Source organism: Artemia franciscana, chromosome 4 (genome assembly GCF_032884065.1).
Source record: "Artemia franciscana chromosome 4, ASM3288406v1, whole genome shotgun sequence".
NCBI lineage: Eukaryota > Metazoa > Arthropoda > Branchiopoda > Anostraca > Artemiidae > Artemia > Artemia franciscana.
This window is the reverse complement of record NC_088866.1, coordinates 38,746,546-38,771,699: the sequence shown is the minus strand read 5'-3', so window position 1 is coordinate 38,771,699 and position 25,154 is coordinate 38,746,546. Positions and strand designations below refer to the sequence as shown.

Below are 25,154 nucleotides of genomic sequence, written 5' to 3'. Positions count from 1 at the left end.
TTTTCCTCTTTATCTTTTCCTGCAACTGTATCTCGACTTAGCACATTCTCAAAATGTTCCGCCTATCTTTCCTTAACTTTTTTATCGCTAACCGTGGCACTGTTCTTATCTTTAACTGGGACAAGTCCTCGAAAAGCCCTTTGGAAAATATTATTTTTGAATTTAATAGCTAGAATAGTAGGCTTCTGGGTAGCTTTTGAAGGTCTTTTCTTTATATTCTTTAAGTCACAGTATTTCAAAATGCAAATATTTTAAATGATAGTACCTTCGTCTTTTTCGCCAAGAAGACGCTACCTGATTTATCGATGAAGCTAGCGTTTGCTTCATGGTTAAATTCAAAAATAAGAAACATGTGATTAAATCGCAATATAAGGATTTGCTGCAATTTTCCCATCCGATGAATTCTTTTGCAAAATAATCGGTTTGCTATTTTGGTGATAATGTGATTATGTCTTTGGTTTTCTGATTAGAGTAAACAGTCAGGTTTTAGAAAAAGTTCCTTGTTGTTATAGCAAACACAAGCCAGGGCCTGAAGAGAAATAGGCTAAGTAACTTGAACTTTAAGTATTCAGCTCAAAGGTTAGTTCTAGAAGATAGGCTGGCAAAGGGCTATCTACAAGGGTAAATCTTAAGAAAACAAATCTTAGCCTACTTCATAATTTAGAAAAAACTGTAGGCCTAGCTAACACAGTTTGCATCTACCCTTGCTATACTTTACCTCTCCCCCCTAATGTGTAAATACAGAGCACAAATTGTGTATTTCCAATAGCTTCTGCCACCCATCACTCTTGTTTTTCTGCTTATTGTGTTGTCACAAGTGATTCAATTTACTATTTATTCAATTTGCTAGCCTAAGGAACAATAAATAAAAACTTATGTATTGCTATATAATGTATTTATGGAAATATAAAGGGTAAAATTCTAGTTTAGTGACTTCTTGCTATCTTGGAAAGGGGTTTGGTTAGGATAAATGAAACTTTCAGGGATGGGTCTACAGGCTAAAGTATATCCCAGGAAGGTATTTTAAAGTACTCACCTCCACTCCTTCTCCCTCTAGAGCGCCCTGAAATTTGCCTATATGACAGGTCTATTACCTATTGAAATTTTTACAAAATAACATTTTACCATAAATTTTCAGTTACCAGTTGCTTTTTCTCTGCCTTTAGTTCTAAAAGTGCAATCCCTGCTATTTGAGTAGAATTCTGAGCCATATCAATTTTTTTTTCAAAATGTAGAAAATGTATTTGCAATCTTTAAAACCTTATATATTGGAATTGAGCAAAGTTGTGAAGCTGAAAACAATATTGTTATACTTCATTAAAGCAGAAGATCTATTTTGCAAGGTTTTACCTTTCTAACACACATATTTTTAAAGGTCTTCAAAGGTCAGGACCCTCTAGAGGGAGAGGGAGTAGAGGTAGGTACTTCAAAATACCTTCCTGGGACATACTTTAGCCTGTAGACCCATCCCTGAAAGTTTCATTTTCCTAACATAACCCCTTTCCCAGATAGCAAGAAGTCACTAAACTAGAATTTTACCAATGCAATCTTAAGCCTTATGCTACTCATGGTCCAAATTCTAGGATTATGGTTCAGTTTCTAGTTTCAGAAGTGCTAGTTCCAAAAACTTGATTTCAAAATCACTGGTACTATACAGAAGAAACCCTTATCTTACAGACAATTAGTTTTAATGCACTTGCTGCTACTGAACTTCTGGCCAGGCAATTGCTAGCCTAAAGAACAATCCAAGCAAAGACTCATGGATTTCTATATAACATATACATAAAAATATAAAGAACTGACAGACAAAAGTAAGAAATTGTAAGCCGGGGCTTATTTACCTCCTACCCTCTCCAAAAAATCAATGTTTCATGTGACTTGTAGTTCAAATTTTGAAATTGTGGTTCAAGTTCTTTTTTTTAGGACTACAGGTTATTTAAACAGAACCATAAAATTGCTGGTACAGTGAAGAAGAATTGTAAGTAACCTAGGCCTACCCTTTTGGTGAATCAAGGAAAGTCCAACACCAACCTCTAATTTGTCTATGTTCTGTTGTATCTTTGGGAGGCTTTCATTTTCTTCCATATTAGTAGCAGTAGACAACAGTACTGTACAATTATATCAGATCATTAATTTATTGAACCCAGGCACCTATAACAAAAGCATAATAAAGCAACTACAAGCAAGCATACAAGCATTAATATAAGAGCAAAAGCAAGCTGGCATTAGCATAACCTACATGCATGATATTAAATCCTCCTTCTTCTGTATTGGAACACTGTCACTTATTATTACTAATTATGAAAGAACCCACAAAGAAGGTGCTAGGCTTGCTTCTTGACATTCTATAATATATCATTGACACATAGCCAATAACATGTGTATGATGGGCTCCACTACTGCTTGAGCATAGAACTGAAAGAAACTAGGGGTACTATTTACACAATTTTAGAAGCTCACAGGCTTAGCTTATTTGGTGGATTGATTGACCCTGTATCTGGTTTTGGTTACTGACTTTTCTTCTGACTTGATGTCTTCATCTGGGAGTGGGCTGCTGCTATCAGGGGTACTGGTGATGGATTTGTTTGGCAAGGGTGTACTGAATGATGTGGTAAGCAGTGATGCATCTGCATTGGGTGTGATAGACTTTGGATTGTTTTTAGGTGTCATGAATATATCATGTTCCCTGTGCTGTCTGTTCTGTACAAGTGTTGAGAGTAATGCATTTGATAAGTGCTTTCTATTTCTTTGTAGTATAGTTCCATCTTCAGTTGTGATATGGAATAATCTTGGGTGACCTGCTGATGCTATCATGTCTTCAATGCCCCACTGAATCTGGTTGGTTCTGATAATACATGGTGTCACCTGCATGGAGTGTGGTATGAGGCTTAGCATGCTTGTTGAAGTAGTGTTTCTGTATTGACTGGGCCTCTGTTTGTGTTTGCAGATATGTATTAGTTGGGACAACCTGCTTTTGCAGATATTTTCGTGTGCAAGGTAGGGCAGAATATAATTGGCGGCTCATTAGCAGTAGAGTAGGTGTATTCCTATATTCCAGAAGACTCAGATATGGGTCATCCCTATTCTCACTTGGTTTGGTGAAAATATTCTTGTATGTTTGCATAGCCTTTTCTATCAATCCATTGGATTTGGGGTATATTGGACTGGATGTCTTGTGGCTTATTCCCCACCACCAACTGTTTGAACTCAGACAACGAGTATTGTGTCCCATTTTATGACATAATGGTGTTAGGAATGCCATGCCAAGCAAAGTGTGCTTTCAGTTTCCCAATTATTTCTTTGGATGTTAGGTTTCTTCACTTGTCAACTTCAAAATAGTGGCTGTGGTAGTGAACTGTTATGGGATATTTTCCTTCATTTCAGTCAAAGATATCTGAAACCACCTGCTGCCATGGAAGTAAGGGAATATAGTAGTTGATAAGAGGCTCTTTCTGGTTATTTTGGCTGAATTTTTGGCAGGTGGGGCAGTTTGTGATAAGATCTTTAATATCACTGTTCATACTTGGCCAGTAGATGAGCATCCTGAAGCATTGTTTGATTTTCCCATGCCAAGGTGAGAGACATGGAGTTGTTTTAGAACTTTTGATTGCACTTTTGAGGGGATAACTATCCTTTAACCCTTAACCCTTAAAATGATGCCATTCTGATGTGACAGTTCATGCTGAAAATTCCAGTATGTCAGGAGATCAGTATCACATTGCTTTCTAGTGTTAGGCCATCCACTTTGGATGACTTCATTAAAGAGGGCCAGTTGTTCATCTTTCTCTATATAGAGTTTTGTTTCATCAAGTCTTTTGTCACTTAGGGGAATAATTTGTGTAACTTGGTGGACATATACTTCAATCTCTCTATGGAGATTCTCATCAACTTCAGGGAGGTGTAGTCTTGATAGCGCATCAGCCACTGCAATTTCTGTCCCTGGTCTGTAGACAAACTACAGATCATATGGTTCAATTTGTAGCATTGTTTGTTGCACTCTAGCAGGTTTTTTAAGCAGATTCTGAAGGAAAGTCTCAAGTCAATGGCAGTCTGTGGTTACTCTTACATGCCTGCCATATATGAAGTGATGGAAGTATTTGCACCCAAAAACTATTGCATATAGCTCCTTTTCCAGTTTCAAGTATTTCTGTTCTGCTTGCCTGAGGGAACATGAGGTGTAAGTAATTACATTACATTGTGATGAGATAAATGCTCCTAAGCCATGTGATGATGCACCAATGGTGAGATTGATGGACTTGTATAATAGGCTAGATTTGTGACTTTTGAGTTTTTGATGCTTCTCAGGGCTCCATCATGTTCCTTGGCCCACTTGAAGTCTATAGATTTACTGAGGCCATGCAAGACTTTGTTTTTTGTTGATATGTTTGGAATGTATTTTTCAAGGTAATTTAGCATCCCCAACAGAGTTGCAAGCTCTCCAGGGTTTAATGGAGTGGGTATCTTGTTTAGATTTTTTCAGGATGCGGTTTCAGTCCTTGTTCACTTATGACATGTCCAAAATAAGTAATGCTGGTGACACAGAAGTGACATTTTGCTTTGTTGAATCTAATGCCCTCTTCTCTTGCTCTCTGCAATACAGCTTTCATTCTCTTGTTATGTTCTTCAAGGGATGATCCAAAAACGAGAAGATTATCAATGATGACTGCAAATCTGTCTAATCCTTCAAGGGCCTCTTACATTTGTCTTTGAAATTCATCATGGGCTGATATGATACCAAATGGCATCCATTGAAAATGGTATCTACCAAAAATTGTGTTGAATGTTTTTAGATCTGCAGATTCATCATCCAGGACCAATGACCAATACCCAGATCTTGCATCCAATTTGCTCAGAAACTTTGCTACTTGGAGTTTTGATGTTACATCTTCAAGGGAAGGGATTGGGTAGAAGGGTCTTTTGATGGATTTGTTCAAATTGACAGGGTCTATGCATATTTGGAAACTACTGTCCTTGTCTCTACTGCTACCATTAAATTGACCCAGTCGATTGGTCTGGAGATCTTTTCAATTATTCCCTTGACTTTCATGCAATATAGTTTGGCTTCCAATCTGTCTTGGAGTGATGATGGGATTCTTCTTGCTGGGTATGCACTAGGAGTTGCACCATCCTTCATGTATCCTCCATCAAGCTTTCCTATTCCTTGAAACACGTCTTTGTAGCTGTTGACTGTTTTGTTCACTTCTGTCTTGTTGACTGTATGGAATTTCATCTGCCTTTCTGAACTAGTTTCAAGTCTATACTTGACTGAATCTGAGAATTGGCATCAAGTCAGTTTCAATAATGAAAAAGAGCAAGGTTTCAGCTTTGTTGGAGTGGTGCTTACACTTAAGCTGGCACACACCTGGGTACTTTGTGTTAGTGGTGGTTTATGCGGCAAGGCATCAAAGTATTTAGCAGGTAAGATGCTAGCTTGTGCTCCAGTGTCTTCCTTGAATTTTATAGACAAGGAGTTGTTTACTTTTAATGTCATAAGAGCTTTGTCCTTGTCATTATGGATTTTGCTTTCTATAAAATATAAAAATACATTGTCATCTTGGTCACTGTTGTTGGTTGGGTTATCCTCAAACTCCATTACTACATTGACAGATTTGCTGCATTTGCACACATGTGCAGAGTGGTTTAGCTTTTTACACTCTGGGCAGGTTTTGCCTTTTGCAGGATTAACGCGGCTGTCTGAGTACATTCTCTACAAAAATAGCACTCCTTAGGTTTCCTAGGTGTTGCTGTGCCTTCTGACTTTTAGAATGGATGTTTGTATTTGTGGATAGCATCTACCTCTGTCTTTATTTGTTGGGCTTCTTTCCCTTCAAGTGTTCTTAGCTGTGCCTGGGCTGTTTGGTAGGTTTGACACTCTTCAACAGCTGATGCAAGTGTTAGAGCATCACCCTCTAGACGAAGTCTTTCTCTAATTTTTTGTCTCTGATGCCACTTATAGAAATAGAAAAACGGGAGAAAATTGCAAGAGATGCAGAAGTGATAACATCAAAAGAACATCTAGTGATGCTTGAGAGGGAAGAAAATCTGAAAGCAAAAGGCAAAGAGAAGAAGAAAAGTTCAGGTGGGAAGAATGTGAATTGAACAAAAATTTTCTTCCTAAGACGAAAGCAAATAGCAACTCAATTGATAGCAAATCAGACATTTGCCTTGAACTTGGCTCTGATGAGGATGATCAGAATATTCAAGATATTATTGAAGAAAGTGACAGTGATGGCAAGGAGACACCCAGTAAGCAAAAGATTGTTTCCAAGCTAAGTATGTACTATGCAGTTAGATACAATGCCAGGAATGATAAACAAGTTGGCACATATAAAGGGTTCTAGACTTTCCTGGCAAGGGAAAAGTTAAGCTCAAGTTTCTTCATTGCTTGAGCCTTGCCATATACTCGTTCAATTGGCCAAAGAAAGATAACATTGACACTGTGGACAACAAAAACATTTTTGCAGGACCAGTTAAGCTAGTGGAAACTGGATCATTTGAAATACCCCAAATCCATCAGGTTATTGTGCCATATAAGGCAGTCACTGGCAAGCGTCAGTAGATCTTTGTTTTATGCCCATACACGTAAGCTACAACAGCTATGATTCACTTTTTGTATCTGAAATCAAACCATTATTTGTGTCATATGTTTTTCTTTTTCAAAATACAAGCAATCATTTGCATTCAGTGATGTGTACATCTTGGCTAAGCTACTTATAATGTTCACCTGTTGGGTAAGTCTGATACTGTCAGAGTTGCCCTCACAGTAGCAGAAAAAAAGTGTGGTCTAGCCTTTTGATATCAGTCAGTTTGACATAAAAATTGTTAGCTTATGGGCTTATAATGATTCCTTGATACTCTTTAAAATGGCAAAATGATATTATTTTGACATATTGTTGAAAAAAGCTAGTAGGGTATGTTGCACTTCCCCCAAAGCTGGGACAAGTCCAATATAGCAGACAGTGCCAACTTCGAGACCTGGTGATGGGTTACATGCACAGTATATGTGAAAATCAGAAAATGCATGATGTGGGAAACTGCTGTAAAAAAGGTTGATAGAAGATGATATGAGATACTTGTAAAAAAAAAAATGTTGGGAGTCAATCTAAAAGAAAAAAAAAACATGTTATAATGTTGAACTTTCCCCAATTCACCCTACCCTATCTTACCAGAATACAAGTTTCAGTCTTCTTGTTGCTGCTGACCTTCTGTCTTGGCTATTGGTAGCCTAGAGATCAATCAGGAAGCACTTGTGTTTTGATATGTAACACAAATATAAAAATGTAAAGAAATGGCAGAAAAAAGTAAGAAAGGCTAGGCCTAGACTATACCTGCGAAAATTTAAATTTTTTGTCAGACACATGGTTCAAATTTAAGAGTTATAATCCTATTTCGGGTTTTAGCAACTATTAGTTGCAGAAACTGGCCTACCAGTCTCAAATTTAAACTGCAACCTTCAGTCTCATTATTTGTCATCTTGTACAGAAAAATATGTTTTATTTTGTCAAAAATCGTATTTTGTAACAATATTGTCTTCTTTTCATTAGAAAAGGCATTAGATATTTCATCTTCCGTACAAGTTTATCCCATAAACAATTCTATATGTTGTTCCACTGCCCTGTTTGCAGTGCAGAAAAAAGAAGACACATCAGTGCTGCAGTAGGCCTACTCATGGTAAAATGGGATTTTCTTTGTTTTTCATTGTGGGTGGGTGGCTGTAGCTTCCTGTAAGGGATTTTTACTATGATGACTCCAATGGTGTAGTTCTTGTTTTGATCTAGTGCCATTTTCGAGGGCTTTTAGGCTTTCATTGTACCCATATATATATATTTTTGCAATTAATTTTCATGCCTAAGATTAATTGAAAATCATATTTACCATTCCTGAATTAGTTTCAAACAAAAAAAATTTTTCGCTTGACAGTTTTTTTTCAAAAAGCATTTTAAATTTCTTGATTATTATGGGCCATGGTTTACTCTTTCCTAGGCTGCACTTATTTCTGCGACCATGGAAAGTAACTCCTGTTTCACTATATTCATTTGATGCTAGGGTTTCTATTTTGGCCACTTTTTAGAAGTTAAGGGGCCCAGTCCATATTCAGTTTAAGTAAAAATGTGGTAGGAAGAGATTAGAGCTAGAATGAATGTAAAAAGCAATTCCGAAAAAAAGTAGAGCCACATATTGAAAAAAACTCACATTTTGCATCTAAATATACTCCATTCAACATATCCTGAACAGAACATTAAGTTCTGGCCATTGTCATTTTGGACAAATCAGGACTTCTTGTAAATGGGGAAGGAAATTTTGATTACTAGACAGTGATCATGCATAGATACTGATGTCTAGGTAAGCAAGTATCTGAAATAGACTTTAGAAAGGCTCTGGAATACCTTCACAAAGGAGAGTATCTTCTCAAAAGGGAGTGTGATAATATTTGGCTGAATTTCAGAGAGGGGTGGGGGTTAAACATAAAAAAGGGTATTAATTGACCATGATTGTTCACCTTTTCTTTGGGGATTCTACCTTCCTCTTTAGAGAAGATTGTTCACTAATTGTTTTCCCAGTAAAGGAGTGATTAAATGGCTATATAAAAAGCACAGACCCTAAAATTGCATTTTTGACTTAATTGAACTAACAGAAATACATCTTACATTACAGAAATTATGGATGGCTGCGGTCTTTCTCCTTTTACAAGGATGATTATATCTGGTGAAGAAGTAAAGTTCCCTTCCAGTTGTGAAGAAGCAAGGACTCCTAGAATTCAATCAAGCTTGGGTCTGGAGCCAAAGTCTGATGGGTCATGGACAAGCTCCATCATTAGTCCACTAGGAGAGAAAAAGGACAATGAGGTAATACAATCTAGGTCATCAAGTTTCTTCTGAAATCCTTCAAAGTCTACTTTCAAACTATTTGTGATATTGTAATACATGAGGGGATAACCTGTGTTATAATAGCAACCAAAGCTCTAAAAAATGAATTTTAATAACTATATATACATCAAAAGAATATGCTTTCCATAGTGGTTTCAAACATATCAATAGGTTATGTTTAAAGTGGCACACTGGATGTTTCTAGCCTGAGAAACTTTGCATTAATTTAGAAACAAGGGGTAAAGAACCCAAAATGGAAAATGAGCTTCATGAAGATTGCTTTATTTCAGAAGTTATTAGATCCAACAATGGTCCTACAATACCAGGAGAAGGCTCATTTGAATGGAACTGAAAGTGTTATTGTTAAGTATCAAAAGAGGTTGTACCACAATGCAGTGGCATTAGTTTTGCGGAATATCAACTTCGGCCTGAAGAGTCGCAAAATGTTAGTAGGAGAAAATTCTGAGATTGCCTATTGGTTTTGCAAAAATTTAACTATTTGAACTTCTAGCTTTAAAGGTCATAATACTGCGTGATGGTGCATTTTCTCCTAAAAAACATTGCAGTCTATACAAAATAAATAGTTAATCTAGTTTCTATAAATCACAGGTAATATTATATATTATAGTCAATTGTTTGTAAGTTTTATTTGACTGAGTTGGTTCAGGCTTCATAGAATTTTATACCTTGGCAAATAGTTTTGTAACAACTATTAGGGAGGAAAATTAGTAGAGCCTTCTGTGAGTAGGAAGGGGGAGTGCAAGAAGCCCCAGATATTCCGCTTTTAGGCCCAATTATCTAATCATCAGTGAAGAGTCCGTCAATAAAAGTAAATAGTATGGAAAGATGAATTTACCCCTAACATCTCTTCATTCTGAGAAATTTTTTTTTGAAAAACCATTGAAACTATTTTCTTGAAACCATGGGAACTGAAGACTTGATTCCTATCAGTATTTTTTTTTTATCCACTCTGGAAACTGTTTTAAGTGTAATGTAAAATACTTGATTCATGTGCTTACTGGCACATAAGGCAGAGAGTTGGAAGGGTCTCTGATTAAAAAAAGTTGTCCTCTAGTTTCAGAGGGAATATGTACTGTTAGCAAAATTAATTGTGAAACATTAAATAAGGAAAGTCTTGCAATGGTGTTTTATGATGAAGCTTCAATTACTTCAAAAGTGTTCTGTCTCTTCAAGAAGAAATGCATAAAAGGCTACAAAACAAAGAATTGGTAGTGAAAAATTATATTTTGTCCTGTTCCTACTAATCACAAATTTGTCATTTAATTAAGCATGGTTTATTTCTCTTGTCTATTTTCTTATGTATAAAATTTCTTAGCTATTTAACTCATTGCCTATAATGAATAAAAAAAATCAATGGAATAATTAAATAACTTAGCTGCTAGATTAATGTGTGACATTTTCCCTGTTTTGTGCAAATAATATATTTTTTTTATCAAACTATAAAATATCATAGCAGGTGGAAACAATTTTGCTAAGCCTTTTAGGAATTTTTTTTTCAAATGGAAATATCTTTAGTAATTAAGTTTTCTTTTGAAGAACATCCGAAATATTAACCTAATACATATTGGTAGAAATAGTCAGGTTTAAGATGGAAAAAAAAATTATGATTCGTAAATTGACGTAAACTTCCAGTAGACTACAGACATAAATTTTTCATGTACATTTCATAAATCACCCTTAGAGTGATTTATATCATTCGAGTACTCAATGTATGCTTGGGTTGTTAAACCTCTTTACATAATTTATATTATACATTGTTTGACAAATAAATGAATGAAAATTAACATTTTAAAACTTCAGTGTTTAAGTCCTACAACTCTCCAATTTCAAATGTCTTGATCGTAACCTTTATTTCAGTGATTTATTGTATTGCTGCTTATAGGTATTTACCTTTGTATTCTAGCTGGAATGTCTTCCTCTTTGTTGTTCTACTGTACACTGTTTCTTCTGTTTATTTGAAGGGTCGTTTCTTGCTTGAATCAAGTGGAAGTATAGTCTTCTTTCTATTAGGCTGCTTGTTTCTTAGGTGGGTTGGATGTTCCTTTGCTCAAGCTGCGGCTTGGTCGCCTAAAAAAAAACTTTTGCACCTTTCTTGGATATATCCAAGAAACATTTTAAGATCTGCCTTATGTAGAGTATTTTACTGTCCTTTGCCGTTTAGCAGAAAAGAATTGTTTGAAAATATTTGTTTGAGTTTTTGTTAAAAAAAAATCGTAATCTTATAGCTTTGCTCATCTTTTAGACACTTGAAGAGATGTCGTTGTCAGAAAGTTCCAGAAGCCCAGACAGTCCCTCTCCTATTCTTGCCCACAGAAAAAAAGTGAGCAACTTGAATTTAAAGCGAAGACGCCTCAGTCCTTATTTGAAATCAGAATCCATTGCTGAATTAGATCAAAATAATCCAAATATTTCTCAGGAATTTCCTTATTGTGATATTTCAAGTAAACCATACCTGGATAAACCGACTGAATCAGTCATGGCTCTACCTCGTGATGAAAATGATAGTCCAATAGTTGAGTCTTACAAAGTTTCTACTAGAAGAAGGACTAGTAGTCTAAAGAGCATTGTTCCTTGTGAAATGAAAAATGATGAACTATCTAGTTCAGCTTTAAATGTAAAAATTGATACTCTGCCAGATTCAAAAAATTTACTTGATAATTTTGATGAAAATTTTGAGCCTGTAGAAGATGAACGAGGAAGTCCAATTTTAAATGCAGATGTGAATGAAGTGCGGCTGAAACGCCATTATAGTATGAAAATGAAGGGGAAAGACGTCATTATGCACGGCAAAGAATCTAAGGTGCTTTCGGTGTGTTCTTTCAGTCCTGCTGTGCACAACGAAGCAAAAGATCAAGTCTTGGAATATCAAGAAAAAGAAGCTGAGATGAAATCCGATTTGGAAGAGATATCAGTAATGCAGAGCAGGAAATTTGAGGGTATTGAATCAGTTTCTTGCGTGGAATTTAACACAAAAATTTATAGACATCCATATATTATTGAATTGTTATTGAAGTATCAATTATGGAAGAATCTTAGTGAGTCTTTCAAAATGTTTACAAAAGTATTTTTATTAGAAATTTTGTTGATGGTGAAACCACTTAATCAGTTAATTTAAATTTTTCTAAAACTTTGAATATGTGACCTAGGATGTGTTTACAATATTCCTATATCTAACAAAAAAACTAGGATGAATGATATCAATGGTAAAAATGTTTAAATTTTTGAAAGGTAGAGTTACACTAGTATAGTCTATGCAATATTTTTTTTTCCAAATTCCACTTGAAGATATCTGGTAATGTTGAAAACTCATCATTTGAAAAGATCCCTCATAAATTATATTATAATTATATCAATCGATTAATAACCTATCTTTTGTATTGATTTATGGTTTGGAATATATATTTATGTTAATTATTTCGAAAAAAGAATTGTTTGAGCTGGGCCAAGTGACAGGACTAATTGACAATCACAAATGACAGCTAAAAAGTATAAAACAGAGAAGGAATAGGAAAGTTAAATGCATTAAACGAACACGTTAGTTATGTTAGTTGTTAATTATATTGGAAAAGAAAAGGATTGATTGAGCAGGTAAAGAGACGTAATAAATGACTAGTTGACAATAACAAATGGCGATGAAAAGGGAAAAAACCTGAAAAGAAATGGAAATTACGAACAGAAAGGCTAAAAAAGATGAAAGGAACACTTAAAGGTGATGAGGCTTGCTTGACACTAGTCGACCAATTTTACTCTTGTTTACATTGAATAATGATAAGCGTGTTTTTTTTATCTATTTCAAATTTACTTTGCATTGCTCCATGGGTTATTGAGGTGGTGTAAACTTTTCCTTTTATTACAGTTTAGCTTTTTAATAAGTTTTGGGTACATCAGAGTTTAAACTTAAGTTCAACTGCTTAGTCCTGTTTTTATTGCAATGATTAATAAAAAGCAACCACATTTTTTCTTGCACCGACATTGTGTCTCTGTTTTATAATATAAGAGAATATCATATAGAGAAGTATTCCTACAAAACATCTGAATTTCAGATGCCATGTGAGAAGAAAACGCCAGACCCTGCTGTAATTACAAGTAAGTATTGAAAAAAAAGAAGCAAGTGGTATTCTCAAATCCTGGGAAATAAAGAAACTGTAACGCATAAATCATGATTGATGGTAGAACGGTGGTTAGCATTAAAGTTAAAGAAAAAACTCCAATAATATGAAGGTTTCTTTTTATATTGCTAAGAAAAAATTAGTTTGACTAATTTAAATAAAGGCATATTGTAAAAAAGTGTCACCTTTCACTAAAAACTAGATCGTTAATAAAATAATTAGAATAAAAAAATTTAAGAGAATAAATTTTCGTTTTGTTTTTGAATTTATTTCTTGTAAGTCCAGAATGCCAAGTTTTGCTAAATAAAGAAACCATCACGCAAAAACGGAGAGTGAGGACCAAGCAGCGGTCAACTTCAAATGTTTTCTTTTTAGCAATTGAGAAAATTAAATAGCTTGTTAAATTTATCATGAAAAATCCGTCAGAAGTCAAAAAAATTTATTTTGTGCCTATAAAAAGTGTCAGTTGTCCCTATCATTATTAAAGATAATGAGAATAGAAAAAACTTATGAACAAGAAAATGTTGAAAAATATCCCAAGCAGTCAGGTTTTATTCCTTATTCGAAGTCCAAAACGTCAAACTCTATAAAAAAAAGAAACAAATATACAATAAAAACGATGGGTGAGGAGTTGTGATTTAATTTTTCTGAATCAGAAGCCGAAATTACTGAAGGAAAGTAGTACAGTAGTTTGACTCTCAACTAAATCATTAATGATTAGTTTAATCTACTAAATGTGTTTTCGCTTTTTTTTATTTTGTGCGAAGAGGATGGGGGGAGGGTCTCAGATAGAAATACTTTTTAAAAAAAACTGTAGTTGAGTTTACAGATTAATCGACTTTACGTTGACAGATACAGGGGAATTAAGAGGTAACTCAGTTTTTTTTCAAGCCCATGAAATCTTAGAAAGTTATTGGTCTCAGTCAGTTATTATTAGCAATCTTATTAATATTTTGCTTTATTCTACTGAAATCACCATTAAATAGAAAACTAAAGAAAAAAAAGTGCAGTATTTTCTTGTGCTCTGTTGCAAATATAAACGATTCTGTATTTTATTAGTATAATAACTATGTAATAATTTTTAACTATAAATAAAGTAAGATTTAGATAAAAAAAAAAACTAAATATTTTAAACTATTAAAAAAATACGCCAATTTTCAAAAAATGGTTACCAAAGGTTGGTTTGACCCAGCTTTAAAAAGATATTTTTAAAAGTCAGTAATTCTTATGGATCTGGTCATTAGTAAGAACAATAAGAATGAAAGAAAAGAACATCAATACAAAAATAAAATTGTTTTGAAATTGATATTGCACACCATATGCGACTTGTAAACCTTTTTCCATGTATTTTGGAAGTAAGATTGGCTGTATATACAAATATTTAGCCTACAGGGTTAAAAAAAAACTTTTGAACAAGCTATAATGAATACTTGCCCTCATGAAATTTCTGTCAACTTGAACAGCAACAGTTGAATAGTTTCAACCCCGCTCATGTGTGAAATACATCGAAAAAATAATGTTTTTGATTGTTTTCTTATTATATGTATTTTTGAATAGACCATAAAATAAAATTTTATGAGATCATTAGTACTCTTGCTGAGTTTTTTTTTTATTTGAAATCACCTTACTTGGGCACACCTCGGTTCCAAAAGAAATGATTGAATTATTGTTAGCCATCAATGATAGCACTTAAGTCAATGTCTCCTAATTTGTACAAATTCATTCTGAAAATCCAAATTTAAAAGGAAAGCCAAAAACAAATTTGACGCCCCTTTTCTCTGGGTCATAATGGTATAGTCAAATGAGCGAAAATAAATTCAATAGAAAGAAAAAAAATATAAAAAAATACTACATAATGCTCAGAGTATATCTTTCCAGAAGGGAGGGAGAAGATTCATATGTGTTTTTGGTCATGCCGTTTTTGTTAAATTTATTTCTGAGTGCTCTTGACTAATCTTGGGGTGATCCAACTGTCCCTTCATGCGTTAAGGCATTCTTGTGCAAAGGTCTGGCTGCTAGCTTAGATTTAAATTTTTGACGTGGATTCTTTTTGTGTATCACATCCAATTTGGTTGTTATGCAGAATTCTCTTAGATTGTTAAGTATATTAAGTTGGGGTGTCTTTTGCTTTTGATTATCAGTTTCTAAGCATCTTCAGTTTAATACCACATAGATGCCTTATTGTTAAAATTGAAAGTCTTCAATCATATTTTTTCCAGGTAAACATGAAAAAGTCAAGACTGTAGTGACACCATTTAAGCAAGAAGACTATTCTATGGAGAAATTGAATGAACAACTTATTGATTTACGCAGAAAGGGACCCTCTCTTGGTAACTTTTATAGACCTAATTCACCATTCTTTCTCACTTTCTCTTTCCTCTTTCACCTGCTATCTTTGACTTAGTAACAGTGTTGATTTTCAATGATGACGAATATGTGTATCTTTATTATTATTTATCGCAAGGCAGTGCACTAAAGGATTTTGGTTCATTACTTTCATTTTTTTTAAAGATGTGTTGTTTTTTAGGACTAAAATAATGAAAGCTATGGTTATTGTTTTCTAAAAACTTGATTCTGCTATAGAAAGAGAGCTATCGGAACGTTCTGAATCGTTGCTGAACCTTGTTTTTAATATATTTATCCACTGCACGACGATTTTGGTTGTTTGTCGATCAATTCCCAGTTTCTTTTAGATCGATACATTTCTTGAAGCAGAAATTTTCCAAATTGACTCAGTGAAAAACACAAAAAGTGGTTCCGTAAAATTTATTTCAGTTTGAAAGCAGAGCCAAGGTTTTCAAATGAGCCTTTACACAGGTATATAAGTTGCTTTTTCATACGAAATCACTAAAGTCAATTGTGTAGTTTTTTCCTATCCCGTTTGTTGATAAGCGAATGTCCCACCTATAAAAGTTTTCAAAACAAACATTGATCTTTGTTCTAGCAAATTAGGTATAAAATATTAGCTCATAGTCATAGAAATACAAAGCCTACGATAATATTTGCTTTTCACTATGTTCTACTACTCTTAGAACAATGTCGGCCATTTGTCGGTATCCACTAACCCCACTAATAAGGGTTGCTATGTTTTGAATCCTCACCTCTGCTATCTGCTTCTCAATGTAAAAATCAGAGAAACGTTGGAAATACCTATTTCCTATCGAAAAGGGTTAAATAAGGCCACAGAACAGACCAAAACTAAGCAGTAAGTGTATTCATTCTTAAAAAAAGTAACTTGCAGGAAACCACGACCGGTCGTTTTTATTGTCGTTTTTCTTTATTTTTAGAAGTAAGTTTCCTTTTGATTCTCTCCAGGAAGAGAACTGACGAACTGACAATGAGTTGAGACAGAAAAGGGGGTAAAAATGGGTTTTGATTTTTTTTCTAGAATGTTATAGCAAAATTAAGAAGACTGTGATATTTGTTTCCTCTCAGAAATGTATAACTGAATGCATTTTCTTTTTGTTTTTTAATCTATTTGTTCTCACATATTTTTTTCATCATAATATGGTCGAAAAACATCAATTAAAAAACAGAAGCTGCTATTCGTTTGTTTGTATTGCATTTTTATTGTTGACTTTTGTCATTTTGACCTGTTTGCCTCCTTTTTCTCTAAAATACCTGATAATTTTCTGCTATAATTTTCTGCAAAACTCTTACCTTTCCTGATAGGAATTTCCGAAAAAGTTTTCTCCAGAATTCTATAGAATTCCTCGAATGTCTCGGAATACTATCAGATAAATAATGAAAGGATATATAATGCATAAAGAGATCTCGTGGGTAAAAAAATGTGACAAGAGTCAATGATATATCCTTATGCCCCATTATATGAACTCAGCTTTTGCTAGTAATGTAAACAAGTTTTCTTTTTTTTTCAACAAGCTGATTGGACATGAATAAAGAGTTGTTAAGCTGACTCAAGAACATACTAAAAATTAATTTACTATCTAAATTTATGATAAAACTAATATTTACTTGATTAGCCAAGCTTCAACTTTGCTTAAAAGCAATCAAAAAATGCCTTTTTCGTGGCATTTAGTGGAAAGTTACCAGGAAACTCCTATTACTGGAATTGAAACTATATTTCCTCTGTTCTATGTGTGAGGAAATTTTAAAAACTGATAGTATGATACGTAGGTGTAATCTCATATGAAAATGAAAGAAAGGTGCAATATTTCAGGAGCGTAAAATGAATGCCCTGTGCCTAAATTGTTGACTTGATCACGGGGCGTTTTGGTTTTCTCTCTGCGGAAAGCAGTAATTTTAGTTGTGACACGTTAATAGAAATTTGCAGAGCCTTGAATCCACCCTGTGAGTGGAAACACAATTTTTCTAGCACCGTCTTGTCTTAAGATCCAGGCTAACGAGGAAGAGGTAGTCATGGGGAGGTACTAGCGAGAGCTGAGAACTTGATCAGGGATAGGACTCATCGTTCTCTTTTTCTTTGCCGTCGTATATTGGGACGTAACAGAAGGTGATGGTGATTTTCCATGGTTTCCATCAAGCTTTCAGGAGCCTGGATGTTACAGGTGCAGACGTCAAGACGACCTTGCTTTTGGTGCTATTCAGTATAATGCCAACGCCTCCACTTTTCTGACTACCGTCAGAACAGAGCAGTGGGTTCCCTTCGCCAATGTCCTCTTCACCATTACCAGGGAGATATATCTCAGATACTATAGCTATTGTCGGTATATTTTTTTAACTTCTTTGGCTAAAAAAAAGTTTAGGTCCAGATTGGTTCGGATCAGAACGTTCCAGGGGGCCACATTAATGCCATGTGGGCTGACGATATTCAGAGGGAAACGTTCTTGGGTGATCCGGGATTGAAGAAGAGTTTGAAATTATATATTTGAGGTTGAATTTCTGGTTCTATTTGTGAAAATAGGATTTTCGGTGGGAGGGTTGTCAACCCGACCGTCCTTTAGTGCATTTGGTTCTCCGATGGCTAGCCGGATATCCAGAGGTTGTTCTTGGTTATGGAGGATGTTCTTCCTGTGCCAATTTGCATGGGAACTAACTTCGGACAAGCACCGTTGCCTTGCTGAGGCTATTGGACATAAGTTAGGATCCGCCGCCCTCACGCAGATGTCCTCCTTTAAAAAATCCTCTCGCGGTGGAGTTCTGATTCGCCTTGGAATTTAACCCATTAGTGGGAGAAGATTTGCAACTCACTGGACGTATTTTACACGTGGATGTGCCCTGCTGAATGTACTATCGAGGGGCCTTCTTACTCTTCCACCTGTATTTACGGCCCCTGGGTGAGGTTACCCTAGTTTTATTATGAACCCCGAGGGACTAGACCCTTCCTTTTGTCTTTGGCTCCTACCCAGTGCAGATAACCTACATGTTTGTAGGACATTCCTTTATCCGCAACCTGGGGACGTTCTGAGTGACCTGGGGAGGCCCCTGCTGAGATGTAGGCTCAGTACGTGATATATGCGTTAATTTATTTTGTGCAGGGAGGTTGAAAAAAGAAAACTAACTCAAAGCTAGGTGAATTATGAAAAAGTTTATGAAACTCGAGTGAAACCTAAAAAATAGTTAATTTTTGAGGGATGGGGTATAGACTTGAAGCCCCTCTTCGTACTTAGCTCGTCGTAGGCTAACTATTATTGTCAAAATTTAAAGAAATTAAAACAGTCTTTTTACGGCTAGTTCTTATTTGTCACGGTCACAGTATTCAACTTCTTTTTGGCTATACTTCCAGTCGATGCCTCTATGCTTTCCGGTTCAAATCGGTTACAAATCTATTAAGATTTTTTTTTGTTTTTTTTTTTCATAACTATTTTGTTGACCAACGACGATATTCAAATGCTGAACTAGGATAAGTACCTCCTATGAGGCTTTTGACGCTTGGTTGGGAAAATCTTCCAGAGAGTGGTTGAACCTTCTTGCTTCACCACAAGAACAAGGCAGGTTTAAGAAAAAGAAGAAATTATGTTGTAATGATAGACTTGGTTCCATTTGGACCAGATAAAATTCTTAATTTTCTCTCTGAAATTTCGTTTGTGCATGTCATTTTGTTTATATAGCTTGTTTCTCATTGAAGAAATCTAGTTTTTATTCATAAACGAACAAAATGAAAGCCTTGTAGAAATCTAGTTTTATTTTTCTCTCGATTTTATACCGGAAAATATCATGTAATTAATGGCCACCCTCATTTTTTTAAGCTCCACAGAAAAACTTGGATACCTGACTTGGAGGGGGTTATCAATATTTTTCTAATGAGCTTAATTCTTATTAGGCTAAACTAACCTATGCTCTCTATTTTACTGGAGAAAAAAAAAACTATTACGTTCCGAACAATACGGAAAAAAAAACTACAGTCAGTGACTCAATGCACAAATGAATTCTTAAAGGAAAACAGGAAGGAAAGGCCAAAGGCTACTAAAAGCGTGTACCTATGCTTGTCAAAACGCTCGGGTAGTGCAATTTGGATAATTTCAAACGTTGATTTTTGGATAAATTCAAACGTTGATTTTTCTAATTAATTTAGAAAAATATTGTTCTAATTATACTTTTTCAACAATATTTTTATAACTAAAATATTGTTCATTTGTGATGAAAAAGCGGTGAACCTTTTTTAGTTTTTTTATTTATTTATTTCAGGCATGAGAAGAAAAGGGCTTGATCGGACCCTAAGTGGCTTGCAATTGAAGTCCTCGAAGCCTTTTGTTTCTCCATGTGGTGCTAATTCCTCAGCCGAATCTATATTGCACAGGCCTACCAAAAATATAGGACTCTCTAAAGCGTCCTCGTCTTTTATTTGTGTAAGCAAACCCAAAAGTGAAGGAAATTTGAATAGCCCAGTCCTTAGTCTCCCAAGGAGACAAATTGTACCTGTGAAGCCTGAAAGAAGCAGACACATTTTCCCTATTTCAAAGCCAGAGTCTTTAGATAAAGCGAAAAGTATTTTTGGTGATGATTTTGACAGTTTTATTAATGAAATGGCAATAAAAGGTGGATCAGATTTTTCGTTAAACCCAAATATAAAGCAGACTGATCCAATAATAAGAGCCAAAAATATTTTTGGCAAGGATTTTGAAAGTATTGCTCGTGAATTTCCTAATATATATCAAGGTGAAGAAGAGAAAATAACAAACCAGGATTTAAATTCATCTGCAAAGACTGAACCAACAACCACGACCAATTCTCGACATCATCAACATGGAACTGCCCAGGGGTTTCAGGGCTTAAGTGGGTTCAAGACTGGCTTAGGGAAACCAGTTCCAGTATCTGAAGAGCGACTTCGTAAAGCTCAATCACTATTTAGCTCCTTAACGGAAATCAACACGAAAGATATAACTGTTGACTCATTACATGAAAATTTGTCTAGCAATAACAAAGAATTTCAAACTAGCAAAGGTGAGGTGGCAAAACTTGCTGACGAAGAGTCAAAACTATCTGTGAGCAGTGCTAGACAAGCAAAAATAGGTGATAATCTTACAACTAATGAAGGTTCTACCGTGAAAGGTTTAGGGTTTTCCATGAAAGAAGAGAGATCAGGAGGCTATAGTGAAACAGTGGCAGAGAGCATCAATAGAGCCCCAAATAAAGATGAATTCATGATTCCTTTTGAGGTAGATCAAAACAGAAAAAGTAATGAAAATGAAGAACACACACATAATTTCGGTGTTGATTGTGAAGGATCAGAATATGACGAAGAACTGAAAATGAGCTTTTCTGGTATGGAAGAAAAAGCAAAAATGGAAGATGACTGTTCGAATCACCGCGTATTAATGAATTATCAGACCAGAATAACACAAGAGAAGCGATTATTTACTTCGTCTTATCAAGAAACTGCTAAATCTTTACCTCTAGAAGAAATTGGAGGAAGTGTAGAAAAATCTTTTCCTTTTAGCTCCGAAGGCTCTGAAGGATTGCTTACATTACCTGGATTAGGGTTTCGAACTGGATCTGGTAAATCTATATACATTTCAAAAATTGGACAAGAAAAAATGAAATTTTTGTTTGGTGTTGTTGACAAAGAAAATGATAACAACTTGCAAATAAAGGACTCTTCGACACGCTTATCACTGTCTATACCAAATGTTGAATCAACTGCTGGTAGGCCTGTTGGTGCTTCTGCAGAATGTAGCGGTAAAGCAGAGTTCTGCGGAGGATTTCCTTCTGGATCCAAAAGACCAGTGCTAGCGTCTGATTCTCTTGATATGACAACAGAGGCTGTTTTATTGGACGAAATTTATAACGATAACTTTAAGGAATTACTAACAAAGAAAGATCCTGTTATGTCTGGTCGAAAGCAGAAAAATGAGCTAAACGCTTTTATTAGTCCTTCTTTTGCTTTTGGCAAGCAAAATTTTTCACCAGATGCTGTTGTCAGTAAAGCCAATACAGTTCTAGCTAGTGGATATTATAAAAATGGTGTCGAATTATCCTTGTGTAAAGAAAGTGATGTCCAAGGTTATTCAGAATATTTAACTGACAAGCCTACAGCCTTTAGTGGATTATCGACAAGCTCTGGTAAACCAATGCTTGTATCAGAGGCCAGTATTATGAGAGCAAAAGCAGTTTTAACGGATAATACATATGATCATAACACAGACAAAACTTTGAAGAAGAAGTATAATATGGAATCTGATTTAAAACTTGAAGGTAAATCAAAGGGTTATAGTGGTTTATCTACTGCATGCGAGAAGTGGGCTATTGTGCCCGATGCCAATATTAATAAAGCCAAGTCGTTTGTAGCTGATAAAGACTTTAAAAAGAGTTCGAAAAATTCTGTATGGGAGGAAACTGTTGTGACGCAATGCAATCCGAAATATTTGAATGAAAAACTCTCAGCTGATAATGGATTTCCAGTGGCCTTTGGAAAACCTGTGTTTGTGTCTGAGGCCACTGATATGAAAGTAGATACGACTTTAGATGGCCAAGACCTCGAAAATAAAATCCCCTGCGACATGAGCACCAATAGCAGAATACAAACAGATTCAAAATTATTGAATAACCCACGGCCTAAGGCCTTTTCAGGATTTGCTACTGCGTCTGGTAAACCTGTTTTCATATCAGATGCTAGTATTCATAAAGCAAAAGAAATGTTAGCTGATAAAGAGTGTAAGAATAACACGGATGAAGACTCATCTAGAAACAGATCTGTGCAAGTTCATCCTAAACCCTTGACAAACAAATCCAAAGCTTTTAGCGGATTTTCTACTGCATCGGGGAAACATGTTTTTGTATCTGATGTTAGTATTAAGAAAGCAAAGGCTATTTTAGATTTTCAAAGTCCTGAAAATAGCATTTACCAGGATCTGAGCAATGATGACCGTGTACAAACATATTCGGATAATCCATTGAACGCTGAGCCTTTGAAGGTCATAACTGGATTTGCTGCTGCTGACCAAAAATCAGTCTTTGTATCTGATTACGGCATTAATGAAGCCGAGACGATTTTTGATGATAAGAATTCGGAATCGTCATTGAAAGTGAAATCGAATAAAGCAGAGACTACTCCACTTAATAATGAAAGGTCAATGGGTATTAGTGGATTCGCCACTGCTTCTGGAAGACAGATTTATATATCCGATTCAAGTATTAGTAAGGCTAATAAAGTTTTTGCAGATACAGACGCAGGAATTTTGCCGAAAGTAGATAATTTTCATGACGCAGCTTCACACGAAACGCCGCAACTTAGAAATGGTGTAAATGTGAGTCAATCTTTTAACTCTAAATCTTTGGCTGCTACATCTAAAACCATTCCATCCAAATGCACAGTATTACCAATCTCCGTGACAAACAATGTACAGAAGTCGGAGATTACTCCTACCCGAAGAATTAGTGTAAAGAATCCTCAAATCACCCCTTTAGGAATAAAGAAATCGTTTTCGCTTGTAAGGAAAAGTATTTTCGGGAAAGTTAGTCAGCATAGTAGCACAGGAACAATTAGTGATGAAAAAGACGGTGGTCAAAACCATGGAGAATGTGATGAATTTGGCGATGATAGTCAAGACCTTGGTAGGCTCTTATTTACTTTAATACTGACTTTTTCTTTTATTCTCTTTTTCCTCGCTCTTCCTTAAGACGACTTCTCGTATCGTAAAATGTCGTTTTTTTAAATGACAAAAGAGTCTTTAGCGTGGAAAAAAACCGGTATTACCGCGCTTTGGATTGATGTTCAAAAACATTTCTACGCATGCAATATTTTATTTTTTTATTTATTTTCATGAAGCTTAAAAAAGAATAAGTTAAAGACCCCCTAGCTTAAAATAGAATAAAACTATCGTGTTGACTGATGATTTGTTTTTGTTTGACTGATTTTCATTAGTGCCCTGTCAGAACCAAGCTTTACTTTAGTGTGAAATAAAAAGGTAAATAGTTTTCCCCACTAGAAATGTCAGTTGCTTACCAAAAATTGTATAATCGAAAGAATTATGTAAATACCGGTCCTTTTTTGTGTCCTCCTTAAGTGCCGGTGGTGGGGCAACGCCTCGAAGGAATTATAAAGACGTTACAAAATGTGTATAAGTAGGAAAATAACACAATTTCCCATTTAAATCACAGTGAGAAAGCCTTTTTTGCTTCTTAACACGGGAGTAATTCTTAGTTGTAGCTTCTTTCAGATTTTAAGAATATTTTTGGTACATGTCATGGTTATTTTTATTGTCGAATTTATGTTTCCAGATCAAAAGAAAAAAGGTGAGTCTGATGTATTCATATTTATTTACTAGCTTGAAAACCTGATGTGATGTGTAAGAACAAATGTATCCTGGGACTTTGGGAACTTCGTGAGATTTTTTTCTGGGGAACGTTAGGCCCAAGTACCAGGGGGTAGACTTGGGAGGTTCAGTTATTACAACAGTAGAAACGAGGCAAACAATTATAATTTAATAAAATTATTTATAAGGATGTTGGGAACCGGATACAGCCTCCTCCTTACTCTGTGTATATTCAAACTAAGACTGGGTAGCATACTTTCCTTTCAGGGAGGAGTGGAAGAGCCCTGTTGTGGAGTTTAGATAAAGTTACATATTGAGCTGGCGAGTAATTATTTCAAAGAGCGATTTGGGAACCGTTTGGAATATTCTTATGTGTTTATCGTTCTCAAGGTGCATTTTGTGACAGAGCAAAAGATTTCAAATTTTTTTTTATTTCTCTTATTATTAATTAAGCCATACTGAATCTTAAAACTTTCAAAATTAGAAATCAAATAGTAATGAAAATGTTGTGTTTTCACAATTAAGTTTAATAGAGACTTATGTCAAAGTCTGCATTATATATTATATACTAACTATGTATATATAACTATTTATATATTATATACTAACTACGTAACAATTTATAGTGCTTTTATTAGTAATCATTTTTTCATAGTTAAATTAGTATTTTTTATTAACTTATTTTTGGATTATCTGCCAGGATAGATTAATAGTTACAATCTTTTATATTCTGGATTGATTCTCTGAAAGATTGATCTTGGTGTTTTAGCCAAAAGAACCTGATTTTTTTTTTTTAGAATTTATAGAAGCTTTTGCAAAGAGTGATCCAACTTCGACGCCTGTTGATATATTAACTAGAAGAAGAATAGCAAGGGAAGAAGTACTGAAATCAATAAAAGACAAAAAAGAAGTCACTCAAGTCGCTGGAAAGCTGTATAAAGCAAAATGTTATTGCAAGGAAAAAACACAGCTGGAAGACTTAACAGTTCAGAAAGAAGTCGGAAATCAGAAAAAATACTATAGCTGTCGCATTCTAAGACCAGACGATGCTCTACAATTTATCTTCCGTGCTTGGGATATTTGGGAGTAAGATTATGTTTAATTATCTATTATTTTTAATTGATTTTTTTATGTTTTATTTTGTTTGTATATTTTAGTTTATTTTATAGCTATAATAAATCAATTTCCAGCTTCTGCTGAAAAAACATAAGTAAAAAGTGTATAAATTCACTTTCTGATGGTTCTACACTGATAATGTAGAATGAGCAGGACCAACCAGCCACCTAGAAAGGTATAAGACCAAATTACCCTTTGTATAAATACCTTTTTTAAGGTCTATTCTTTTATGGCATCACTCTAGGCTGATAACAACCCAAGTCTATTTAGACTGATTAAATTATGATTGGAACCGTTTGGGTTTTTAGTGTTGTATAACTTTTTGAAAGTGAACATGGAAAATAAAATAAGACAGTTCACAACTA

General features: G+C 34.9%; 1 protein-coding gene across 6 annotated transcripts in view; it reads left to right on the top strand.

Annotated features, from left to right (window-relative positions):
• Positions 1–318: 318 nt before the first annotated feature.
• LOC136026402 (breast cancer type 2 susceptibility protein-like) overlaps positions 319–25,154 on the top strand; it is a 77,086-nt gene continuing 52,250 nt past the window's right edge. The window contains exons 1-6 of one of the 6 annotated variants that reach the window (XM_065702963.1): positions 319–442; positions 8,656–8,846; positions 11,131–11,824; positions 15,217–15,327; positions 19,607–22,972; positions 24,471–24,759. In XM_065702963.1, the coding sequence (XP_065559035.1) occupies positions 8,661–8,846; positions 11,131–11,824; positions 15,217–15,327; positions 19,607–22,972; positions 24,471–24,759 (4,646 nt within the window). In that variant the 5' untranslated portion in view covers positions 319–442; positions 8,656–8,660. Of the gene's footprint in view, positions 443–8,655; positions 8,847–11,130; positions 11,924–15,216; positions 15,328–19,606; positions 22,973–24,470; positions 24,760–25,154 lie in introns of all 6 variants that reach the window. The other 5 variants (XM_065702960.1, XM_065702965.1, XM_065702961.1 and 2 more) reach the window with 5 other exon arrangements.